Raw genomic sequence first — 12898 nt, 5'->3', positions numbered from 1 at the left:
TAGTGGAGGTGATGGAATTCCAGTTGAGCTATTTCAAATCCTAGAAGATGACGTTGTGAAAGTGCTGCACTCAATATGCCAGCAAATTTGGAAAACTCAGCAGGGGCCACAGGACTGGAAGAGATCAGTTTTCATTCAAATCCCGAAGAAAGGCAATGCAAAAGAATGCTCAAGCTACCACACAATTATACTCATCTCACACGCTGGTAAAATAATGCTCAAAATTCTCCAAGCCATGCTTCAGCAATATGTGAACCGTGAACTTCCAGATGTTCAAGCTGGTTTTAGAAAAGGAAGCGGAACCAGAGATCAAATTGCCAACATCCGCTGGATCATCGAAAAAGCAAGAGAGTTCCACAAAAACATCTACTTCTGCTTTATTGACTATGCCAAAGCCTTTGACTGTGTGGATCACAATAAACTGTGGAAAATTCTGAAAGAGATGGGAATACCAGACCACCTAACCTGCCTCCTGAGAAACCTGTATGCAGGTCAGGAAACAACAGTTAGAACCGGACATGGAACAACAGACTGGTTTCAAATAGGAAAAGGAGTACATCAAGGCTGTATATTGTCACCCTGCTTATTTAGCTTATATGCAGAGTACATCATGAAAATGCCAGGCTGGATGAAGCACAAGCTGGAATCAAGATTGCCAGGAGAAATATCAATAACCTCAGATTTGCAGATGACACCACCCTTATGGCAGAAAGTGAAAAACAACTAAAGAGCCTCTTGATGAAAGTGAAAGAGGAGAGTGGAAAAGTTGGCTTAAAGCTCAACATTCAAAAAACTAAGATCATGGCATCCAGTCCCATCACTTCGTGGCAAATAGATGGGGAAACAGTGGCTGACTTTATTTTTCTGGGCTCCAAAATCACTGTGGACGGTGATTGCAGCCATGAAATTAAAAGACACTTGCTCCTTGGAAGGAAAGTTATGACCAACCTAGACAGCGTATTAAAAAGCAGAGACATTATTTTGGTAACAAAGGTCCATCTAGTCAAGGCTGTGGTTTTTCCAGTAGTCATGTATGGATGTGAGAGTTGGACTGTGAAGGCTGAGCACCAAAGAATTGATGCTTTTGAACTGTGGTGTTGGAGAAGACTCTTGAGAGTCCCTTGGACTGCAAGGAGATCCAACCAGGCCATCCTAAAAGAGATCAGTCTTGAGTGTTCATTGCAAGGACTGATGGTGAAGGTGAAACTACAATACTTTGGCCATTTGATGTGAAGAGACTCATTTGAAAAGACCCTGATGCTGGGAAAGATTGAGGGTAGGAGGAGAAGGGGATGACAGAGGATGAGATCGTTGTATGGCATCAGTGACTCAATCGACATGAGTTTGAGTAGACTCTGGGAGTTGGTAATGGACAGAGGGGCCTGGTGTGCTGTGGTCCATGGGGTCATGAAGAGTCGGACATGACTGAGTGACTGAACTGAATAAAAGTCTCTTAATTTAATCACCTTAAGATGAATGAAATCAGTTGAAATATAAACATAATATGGATGTCTACTCTAAAAGTAAGGTACACATAAAAACAACTATATCAAGGGCATAAATAGGTATACTTTTTCCCCAAAGTTTGGGAATCAACATTGTATTTGTGATAAACTTAATTTAAATGAGATTTCCAAAATAGTTCATATGTAGCAGTATTTCTTACATAATCTGGAAAAATACTATATATGCTTACTTCTAGCTCAAGTTGACAGTGGAGATTTATTAAGGAGCTCCAGTTTTTGCCTTCCCCTGAGAAACGTGATTTTGCCAATAGCATAGGTACTGTTCTATGACCAATTCCAGCCTCAAGAACTAGAAAAATAGAATCAATGTTCATTTTTATTATCTCTCCTTTGGGTACCAATTCAGGCATGGGAGCTCTTTTTACAGCTTCATTTGGTTCTTCAAGAAACCACATATTTAAATCTTTTGTATCCTTCTTTTCCCATAAATGTGCTGTAGAAGAAGCAGTTTCTTTTGGGATGGTTTCCTTGGCAGTATAAAGTGCTGAAGTTATGGTAATCACAGTATTTATGATAACTGGTGAAACCTAAGGAGAAAATTTCAAGGTAATAAAAAAAAACACACAAAAATCACTTTCCAAACTACATACTTCATAGAACATGAAATATATTTGCTGAAGGATCAAGAGGAATTAATACTGAAGTAATATTACTACCAAGAAACAGACACAATTTGCTGCCTACAAAATCTTTTTTTATTATCATAGCTAATTTCAATAGTAAAATATTTACATATTGATATTAAAGTGACCAATTTCCACTATACATACTATAAGGAAGCTACCTACAGAAGCAGTCAACTGCGAATAGTAAAATACATGAAAACATTCATCATAAAATGTAAATTAAGTGTCATTTTAAAATTATGTGTCAAAATATTTTTAAACAGCTTCCTTTTGCTTATTTAATGATTAAAATTGTTGCTATAATTGCTTCTTTCTAAGTTTTATTGTTTTTTTCAAAAGGGCACTAAAGATCTGAATGACTACATTATAACTTACCTTCAGTGTCAGGGATTTTACTGATAATTCAAGTACTTGTGGATCTGTACTTATCTGAGTAGCTTGACAGAACAAGTCACAGGGTTGCAAAACCTAGAAGAGAAAAATCAATACTATTAAATTAACACATTCTTAAAATATTTTTAGTTATAGACTTATCCAACAGGAGATAACTATGCTAAATAAGCAAGTTAGTAAAAATAATCCACTTCAATAACAAGTCAATCAATAAAACATTTCTTTCTTACCCTCTCGTTCATTATTTATAATAAACAGAAAGTACTTATATTAGCAACACTACTGACAAAGAAAAAGAATTTCTTAAATATACAAAAAATTCACAAAACTTGTATTCTGTATTCTATTTTATAGCAGTCCCTTGGTATCCCTTCGGGACTGGTTCCAGGACACAAACACCTGTTCCCTACCTGCTTCCTTCCACCCATGGCAGATGCTAAAATCCAAGAATGCTCAACTCCTTTGTATATTGATAAAATGGCACAGTATTCAACAACAATGAAACAAACAGCACAATTTTAAAAAATGGCAAGAGAAGTTGAATAGATTTTTTTTTTTCCAAAGAAGACAGAAGGCCAACAAGCACATGAAAAGATGTTCAAGATCACTATTTATCAGGGAAATGCAAATCAAAACCAAAATAAAATATCACCTCATATCTGTTGTAATGGCTATTATGAAAAAGGCAAGAAATAACAGTTGGAACGAATGTGAAGGAAAGGGAATCCTCATTCACTAGATGTGGGATTTGTGTAGTTACTGTAGAAAAACAGTATGGAGTGTCCTCAAAAAAATAAGACTAGCTATCATATGATTCACCTATTTCACTTCTGGGTATTTATCCAAATAATACAAAAGCACTAATTCAAAAAGATTAATGTCACCCACTATGTTCATTGCAGCATTATCTACAATAGTCAAGGTACGAAAAAAACCTAGAGTGCCTATCAACAGATGAAAGATAATGAAAATGTGGAGTGTTCCTATATGTTTGTATGAGAAGGGAATACTACTCAGGCATAAAAAGGTGAAACCTTGCTATTTGCAACAATATGGATGGACCTTGAGGGTATGATGGACCTAAGAGAAATGAGTCAGATGGAGAAAGACAAATACTGCATGATTTCACCTACATAAGTAATATAAAAAAGAAAAAAACAAGAAACGAACAAATCAAACAACAGCATAGATACAGATAACAGATTGGAAGTTACACAGGGGAAGGCATGAGGAACAAAACGCAGTCAAGGATGTCAACTGGATGGTTACTGGTAAAAACTAAAATTTTGGTGGTGAACATACTGTTGTATATGCAGAAGTAGAAAAATAATACTGTACCCATGAAACTTATATAATGTTGTAAGTCAACATTATCTCAAGAAAAAAAAAGACCAAGTACAGTCAGCCCTCTGTATCTACAGGTTCTATATTTGAAGATTCAACCACAGATTGAGTTACTAAAATAAAAGTTTTATCGTGGTACTTTTTTCCATTATAAAAGTAAATGAAATATGTTAACCTATATAGGCCGAGAGCTACCCCACGTCCAAGGTCAGGGGCAGCGGCCTAGAGTGCCAGGCTGCGACAGCGCAGGAACGGCCGAGAGGAGCTACCTCATGTCAGAGGTCAGGGGCCACGGCCGGGAGGAGATACCCCATGTCTGAGGCCAGGGGCAGGGGCCAGAAGGAGCAACCCCACGCCCGAGGCCAGGGCAGCAACCGGGAGGAGCAACCCCACGCCCAAGAAGTGGTGGCTGCCTAGGCTCAAGAGGGCCTAGAGGAGCCATCACACAATGAAGGTCAGGAAGGGTGGTGGCAGGAGATACCCCTCATCCAAGGTAAGGAGCAGCGGCTGTGCTTTGCTGGAGCAGCCGTGAAGAGATACCCCACGCCCAAGGTAAGAGAAACCCAAGTAAGATGGTAGGTGTTGAAAGAGGGCATCAGAGGGCTGACACACTGAAACCATACTCACAGAAATCTAGTCAATCTAATCACACTAGGAATACAGCCTTGTCTAACTCAATGAAACTAAGCCATGCCCGCAGGGGGCCACCCAAGACGGGCAGGTCATGGTGGACAGGTCTGACAGAATGTGGTCCACTGGAGAAGGGAATGGCAAACCACTTCAGTATTCTTGCCTTGAGAACCCCATGAACAGTATGAAAAGGCAAAATGATAGGATACTGAAAGAGGTACTCCCCAGGTCAGCAGGTGCCCAATATGCTACTGGAGATCAGTGGAGAAATAACTCCAGAAAGAATGAAGGGATGGAGCCAAAGCAAAAACAATACCCAGCCATGGATGTGATTGGTGATAGAAGCAAGGTCCGATGCTGTAAAGAGCAATATTGCATAGGAACCTGGAATGTCAGGTCCAGGAATCAAGGAAAATTGGAAGTGGTCAAACAGGAGACAGCAAGAGTGAACGTTGACATTCTAGGAATCAGCGAACTAAAATGGACTGGAAGGGGTGAATTTAACTCAGATGACCATTATATCTACTACTGCAGGCAGGAATCCCTTAGAAGAAATGGAGTAGCCATCATGGTCAAAAAAGAGTCCAAAATTTAGTACTTGGATGCACTCTCAAAAACGACAGAATGATCCCTGTACATTTCCACGCCAAACCATTCAATATCACAGTAATCCAAGTCTATGCCCCAACCAGCAACGCTGAAGAAGCTGAAGTTGAACAGTTTTATGAAGACCTACAAGACCTTTTAGAACTAACACCCAAAAAAGATGTCCTTTTCATTATAGGGGAGAGGAATGCAAAAGTAGGAAGTTAAGAAATACCTGGAGTAACAGGCAAATCTGGCCTTGGAATGCGGAATGAAGCAGGGCAAAGACTAATAGAGTTTTGCCAAGATAATGCACTGGTCATAGCAAACACCCTCTTCCAACAACACAAGAGAAGACTATACACATGGACATCACCAAATGGTCAACACCAAAATCAGACTGATTATATTCTTTGCAGCCAAAGATGGAGAAGCTCTATACAGTCAGCAAAAACAAGACCAGGAGCTGACTGGCTCAGACCATGAACTCCTTATTACCAAATTCAGACTTAAATTGAAGGAAGTGGGGAAAACCACTAGACCATTCAGGTATGACCTAAATCAAATCCCTTATGATTATACAGTGGAAGTGAGAAGTAGATTTAAGGGCCTAGATCTGATAGATAGAGTGCCTGAAGAACTATGGAATGAGGTTTGTGACACTGTACAAGAGACAGGGATTAAGACCATCCCCATGGAAAAGAAATGCAAAAAAGCAAAATGGCTGTCTGGGGAGGCCTTACAAATTGCTGTGAAAAGAAGAGAGGTGAACAGCAAAGGAGAAAAGTAAAGATATAAGCATCTGAATGCAGAGTTCCAGAGAATAGCAAGAAGAGATAAGAGAGCCTTCTTCAGCAATCAATGCAAAGAAATAGAGGAAAACAACAGAATGGGAAAGACTAGAGATCTCTTGAAGAAAATTAGAGCTACCAAGGGAACATTTCATGCAAAGATGGGCTCGATACAGGACAGAAATGGTATGGACCTAACAGAAGCAGAAGATATTAAGAAGAGATGGCAAGAATACACAGAAGAACTGTACAAAAAAGATCTTCATGACCCGGATAATCACGATGGTGTGATCACTCATCTAGAGCCAGACATCCTGGAATGTGAAGTCAAGTGGGCCTTAGAAAGCATCACTACAAACAAAGCTAGTGGAGGTGATGGAATTCCAGTTGAGCTGTTTCAAATCCTGGAAGATGATGCTGTGAAAGTGCTGCACTCAATATGCCAGCAAATTTGGAAAACTCAGCAGTGGCCACAGGACTGGAAAAGGTCAGTTTTCACTCCAATTCTGAAGAAAGGCAATCCCAAAGAACACTCAAACTACCGCACAATTGCACTCATCTCACACGCTAGTAAAGTAATGCTCAAAATTCGCCAAGCCAGGCTTCAACAGTATGTGAACCGTGAAATTCCAGATGTTCAAGCTGGTTTTAGAAAAGGAAGAGGAACCAGAGATCAAATTGCCAACATCCGCTGGATCATCGAAAAAGCAAGAGAGTTCCACAAAAACATCTATTTCTCCTTTATTGACTATGCCAAAGCCTTTGACTGTGTGGATCACAGTCAACTGTGGAAAATTCTGAAAGAGATGGGAATACCAGACCACCTGACCTGCCTCTTGAGAAATCTGTATGCAGGTCAGGAAACAACAGTTAGAACTGGAGATGGAACAACAGACTGGTTTCAAATAGGAAAAGGAGTACATCAAGGCTGTATATTGTCACCCTGCTTATTTAACATATATGCAGAGTACATCATGAGAAACGTGGGGCTGGAGGAAGGACAAGCTGGAATCAAGATTGCTGGGAGAAATATCAATAACCTCAGATATGCAGATGATACCACCCTTATGGCAGGAAGTGAAGAAGAACCAAAGAGCCTCTTGATGAAAGTGAAAGAGGAGAGTGGAAAAGTTGGCTTAAAGCTTAACATTCAGAAAACTAAGATTGTGGCATCTGGTCCCATCACTTCATGGCAAATAGATGGGGAAACAGTGGAAACAGTGTCAGACTTTGCATTTATGGGCTCCAAAATCACTGCGGATGGTGATTGCAGCCATGAAATTAAAAGACGCTTGCTCCTTGGAAGGAAAGTTATGACCAACCTAGACAGCATATTAAAAAGCAGAGACATTATTTTGGTAACAAAGGTCCATCTAGTCAAGGCTATGGTTTTTCCAGTGGTCATGTATGGATGTGAGAGTTGGACTATAAAGAAAGCTGAGGGCCGAAGAAATGATGCTTTTGAACTGCGTGTTAGAGAAGACTCTTGAGAGTCACTTGGACTGCAAGGAGATCCAACCAGTTCATCCTAAAGCAGATCAGTCCTGGGTGTTCATTGGAGGGACTGATGAAGCTGAAACTCCAATACTTTGGCTACCTGATGTGGAGAGCTGACTCATTGGAAAAGACCCTGATGCTAGGAAAGATTGAGGGCAGGAGGAGAATGGGATGACAGAGGAGAGATGGTTGGATGGCATCATCAGCTCAATGGACATGGGTTTGGGTAGACTCCAGGAGTTGGTGATGGACAGGGAGGACTGGCCTGCTGCGGTTCATGGGGTTGCAGAGAGTTAGACATGACTGAGAGCCTGAACTGAACATACAACTCAACATCATTTTTGTTTTTTTACCAAATGCTCCAATTAAAGATGGGCAGCAGAACTGAACAGACATTTTTCCAAAGAGGACATGCAGATGACCAACAGGCATATGAAATGATGTTCAACATTGCTAATCAGTAGAGAGATGCAAATCAAAACCACAATTAGCTATCACCTCACACCTGTCACAATGACTATCATCAAAAAAACAAATGCAGGCAATCATGTAGAGAAAAAGGAATCCACTGTCAAAGTAGTCCTTACTGTCAGGATGAAGATAGGATATACAAATGACTGATTAGTAAATAAAACAAGAGTTTTGTAGCAAAAATTAAAAAAAAAAACCCTCCATGAATAAATAATAGCTTTGGTTGTTAAAGCTACTTACATATGGAATCACCAAATGGTTAACAAACTAAGGATGGCCAAGGAGACCAATACCTGGTATATAGGGGTTTTTTAGTATTAAAACTGCTAAAATCACCTCCAAGTAGTAAGCTTAACAGAAAGCAAGCTGTGACAACAATGTTTATCCTGAAAAAGACAATAGTCACTTTACATATGTCTATAATGGATAATGTTTAAAAAGAGAGAGACAGAGCCAGGTGAGAAAATGAGAACAATGCTCTTTCAAGACAGCAAAAATCAAAGACTCCAACATGGGCTATCCATGGAACTTACTCCATTGTTGGAGCTTCACGTTTTCACAATTCAATTCAGCAGGATATTTCAATTCTCATGAAGCAATGACTACAAAGTGTTTCCTATTCTTTCTTTTTCTTTTTTTTTTATTCTTTCGTTTTCTGAATGGGTTTTTAAGCTTTGAGTTTTCAGTCCTTGTACCACTGTTAAACTAGTGATTGTGTATAGTGGTGAGGCGTGCATCTGTCAAAAATTGGTAACTTATTTGTCTATTAGTTAATATATTGCCTGGGCTTCCCTGGTGGCTCAGAGGATAAAGCATTTGCCTGTGATGCGAAAGACCCAGGTTTGATCCCTGGGTCAGGAAGATCCCCTGGAGAAGGAAATGGCAACCCACTCCAGTATTCTTGCCTGGAGAATCCCATGGATGAAGGAGCCTGGTGGGCTATAGTCCATGGGGTCGCAAAGAGTCGGACACGACTGTGTGACTACACTTACTTAATATATTGCCAAACCGAAAGAAGTCATATGCAGACACAATAAAGAAAGCTATCATCTAGGAGGAGGAACAAAAGGGTGGAGGGGTAGGTGGACATGGAGTATATCTCTTTCCATGGATACATCAGCAATACACCTTCAGACACAGTAGTGCATGCAGAACACCAGGTAAGAGGGGACAGGAGTACCTGACCAGTGAAAAAGAATATAGGACCACCCAAAACTCAGTAGGACAAAGGAACTAGGGGGAAAAACAGGAGTGTTCATAGGACTGGACCGCCCCTTGGCTGGTGGGCAAACTGAAGCAAGAGTCCAATCCCCACATCGGGGCAATTGTCTGAGTCAGAGGAGAAACATTTAAGGCTGAGAGTGAAACAGCTGATCTGTGGCAGCCTAAATGGAATGAGAATCAGACAGTCCTTGCCACAGCCATACATACTCTGGACAGGGACACAGGTCCCATGGAAGGTGCAGCAGCTGGGAGCTGGAGTCTAGATACTATGGAGCAATCCCAGTGTGAGGGCTGCTGTTGACTGTGGAGAGACGGATTTAGGAGATGTGAGGGAGGAGACAGAGAAGGAAAATGCCTGTAGAGGAAAGCCAGGAAGCCATGGAAGCAAAGTGATACTACTGAGTCACGCATAGAGGGTGGAGCCATCACTATAGCCTCTCTCTCCCCACATGCAAGCATTGGCACCTGAATGATAAAAAGTCTGGCCCATCCAACACCTGATGCACTGCACTACAGGGAAGGACCCCACCCAGGGTGCCCCTTTAAGTGCCTGAAATGCCGGTCTATGGGTAGGACCCCAGCCAAGGGGGCCCCTCTATGTGCCTGACGCGCTGAACAACAGAGAAGGATCCCAGGCAAAGGAGCCCTCTAAGCGCCTGAATGGATGGAGCTATGGGAAAAACTGGCCAAAGAGGCCTTCTAATTGCCAGCTACAAGAGGCTCGAAAAAAGACTCTGATAGGGCCATAACTTCTGTGGTGGAGGCAGTCCATGTCCCTGCACACTTGGTGCTGCCCAGGATCCCCACAAGCCAAGAAGCTGCGCCACCTTCTCGCTCAACTCTCACTGGGGCAGAGTTGCCACAGGCAAAAAAAGTCTTGCATCTACGCACAGAGGGTTGCTTCGGTAGTATCCAGCTCATTGTGACCCTGAAGACTGTGGCCTGACAGCCTTGTGTCAGGGGGGTTCTCCAGGCAAGAATACTGGAGCGTATGGGCCAATACTGGTTGCCATACCCTGCTAGAGCACTGTAGTTCCTGCTGCCCTAGCTGCCAACTCCCCTGAGTACCTGGTGCTGCCAGAACTCTTGCAAACTAAGCAGCTGCACCACTCCCCACATCTGGCCCTCACAGAGGCAAATCCAAGTCCTCCAGGGCAGCCCCAGGAGCAAACCCCAGTGGACAACCCACATGCAGAGATGGAAATAAAACCACAATTGAAACCCAGGGGCAGTGTGGCTAAGGAAGAAGACTGCGAAACCTTCCCACTAGTGATACAAACTGCAGATTAAATCCACACGATCAACGAGGCAGACTCTCTGTCCATGGAATACATAAAAGGACATTCAGAGCGCCCACAAAAGGAAACACACTGGTTCTGATAGCTGTGGACATTGGAGAGAAGAACACACAGGAGTAGGACCAGATTAGAATCTGAGTTGCCCCCATAGCAGGTCTGGAGATCAGCAGTTTTGGAGGGCATAAAAGGGAGATGAGGTGGACTGGGAACTCCAGCAAGGAAAGGACTCTGACAGCAGTGGCTCAAGAAAAACATTATTCTTATGGTTTGACTTGTCCTATAGATTCCCTTGGATTCTTTTCTCTTTTTTTTGCCCCTCTGTTGTAGTCGTTAATTTTTTGGCACTATGAAATCTAATTAAGTTTTTGAATTTTTTTTTTCTCCTCAGACACATTTTTTATTGTTGTTATAAACCTCTGCCTCTACATTGAGCTTTTGCAGTTCTGGGGACTTTTCCTTTTTATTTTCTATTTTTTTAAACCTATTATTATTTTTTATACATTTATTCCTTTGTTTGCTTTCATACTGTTCCTTTCCCCTTCCAGATAATCTTTAATGTATATAAGTCTTCTCCATCTACCTGTATTTAACTTTGCATATTTATTCTTTCTTTTCTTTCCTGTCAAACATTTGTTAGCTTTACTTTCATAGCTTTATTCCCCAACTTGCGTCTTCCTTTAGTTTCATTTTCCAGTTTCTGCTTTAGTTAGTTTTGTTCTTAACTGGTAGATATAACTCTTGATTTCCTTTGCTCACGGGGTCAATCTATTGTACTTTATTTTTGTTGGACTGTTTTGATTTTGCTTACGGGTGTAATGCGTATGTGTATATTCAGTCACACTTCTTATTGTTGTTATAAACCTCTGACTCTGTGTTGGGATTTTGTAGTTCTGTTTTCCTTTTTTCTTTCTTCTTCCTTTATGTCTTTTTTTTTCTTTGCTCTTTTTTATAATTTTAATTTTTAAAACCTATTATTTTTTTCTCTATTTATTTGTTTGCCTTTCCTACTGTTCTTTTCCCCTTGCAGTTAATCTTTAATGTATATAAATCTTCTTCCTCTACCTGTATTTAACTTTGCATATCTATTTTTTCTTTCCTTTCCTCTCAATATATGTGTTAGTTTTCTTTTCTTTGCTTTATTGCATACTTGGCACCTTGCTTAGTTTTGTTTTCCAGTTTATGCTTTAGTTAGTTATGTTCTTAACAGGTAAAGATAATTTTTTATTTCCTTTGTTCACCAGGCCAATCACTGTACTTTATTTTTGTTGAACTGTTTTGACTTTGCTTATGGGTGTATATGTATATTGCATCATTTTAATTATTATTTGCCTGATTTTGTAACTGCCATTTGTCTGGGGTTCATCTTTGGTTTCTCATTTTGGGGTATTTGTTTTTAATCTTACTTAATGCCATACAAACCACTTGTGGAATCTTCCTTCCTGACCAGGGATCAAGCCCTGAGCCTCTGGAGTGGAAACACTGACTCCAAGACCCTAGACCACCAGAGAACTAACCCTATGGAGTACCAAATAATGAGAACTCACACAAAGGAAATCACTTAAGTACAACACCTGGCATCACCCAACCATCAGTAACACCCTGTGCAGGATGCCTCATCTAAACAACAGACAAAAAAAATACAAACCCAATCACCAGCAGACAGGATTACCACCTCACTCACCCTTGCCCATCAGAGGAAAAGCAAACAAAGGAAGGAACAAAAACTCATCACAAATCTCAGCCTATAGGAAGCTTACACAAACCACTGCACCAAACATAGGAGAGCAGAAACCAAAAGGCAGAAAGAATTCAACATTTTACCCTGGGAAAAGACCACAAACACAGTAAGTTTAAAAAAAAAAAATTAAGATTGGCTGAATGGATACAAAAACAAGATACATATATATGCTGTCTACAAGAAACCCACTTCAGACCTAAAGACACATATAGACGGAAAGTGAGAGGATGGAAAAATATACTCCTTGCAAATGGAAAGCAGAACAAAGCTGAAGTAGCAGTCCTCGTATCAGACAAAATAGATCTTAAAATAAAGATTACAAGAGATAAGGAAGGACACTACATTGATTGATCAAGGGATCGATCCAAGAGGAAGACATAACAACTGTAAATATCTATGCACCCAACATAGGAGCACCTCAGTACATAAGAGAAACACTAACAGAAATAAAACGAGAAATTGACAGTAACACAGTAATAATAGGAGACTTTAACACCCCACTCTCACCAATGGACAGATCATTAAAACTGAAAATCAAAAAGAAACGCAAGTCTTAAATGATACATTAGAAGAGATGGATCTCATTGATATCTTCAGGACATTCCATCCAAATGCAGAATACACCTTCTCAAGTGCACATGGAACATTCTCCAGGACAGACCACATCTTGGGTCACAAATCAAATCTCAGTTAATTTAAGAAAACTGAAACCGTATCAAGCATCTTCTCTGACAGCAACGCTATGAGACTAGATGTCAATTACAAGAAAAAACTG

The 12898-nt window shown here is 40.6% G+C and overlaps 1 protein-coding gene across 4 annotated transcripts in view; it reads right to left on the bottom strand.

Moving 5' to 3' along the window:
- VPS13A (vacuolar protein sorting 13 homolog A) overlaps positions 1–12898 on the bottom strand; it is a 271791-nt gene that overhangs the window by 92194 nt on the left and 166699 nt on the right. For all 4 annotated transcript variants that reach the window (XM_068974525.1, XM_068974527.1, XM_068974528.1 and 1 more), the window contains 2 exons: positions 2528–2620; positions 1697–2053 (listed from right to left, as the gene is read on the bottom strand). In XM_068974525.1, coding sequence (XP_068830626.1) covers positions 1697–2053; positions 2528–2620 — 450 coding nt within the window. The remainder of the gene's footprint in view (positions 1–1696; positions 2054–2527; positions 2621–12898) is intronic.

Source organism: Capricornis sumatraensis, chromosome 6, assembly GCF_032405125.1.
Source record: "Capricornis sumatraensis isolate serow.1 chromosome 6, serow.2, whole genome shotgun sequence".
Classification (NCBI taxonomy): Eukaryota; Metazoa; Chordata; class Mammalia; order Artiodactyla; family Bovidae; genus Capricornis; species Capricornis sumatraensis.
The sequence above is the reverse complement of the archived record's forward strand: the minus strand, read 5'-3'. Positions and strand labels throughout refer to the sequence as shown.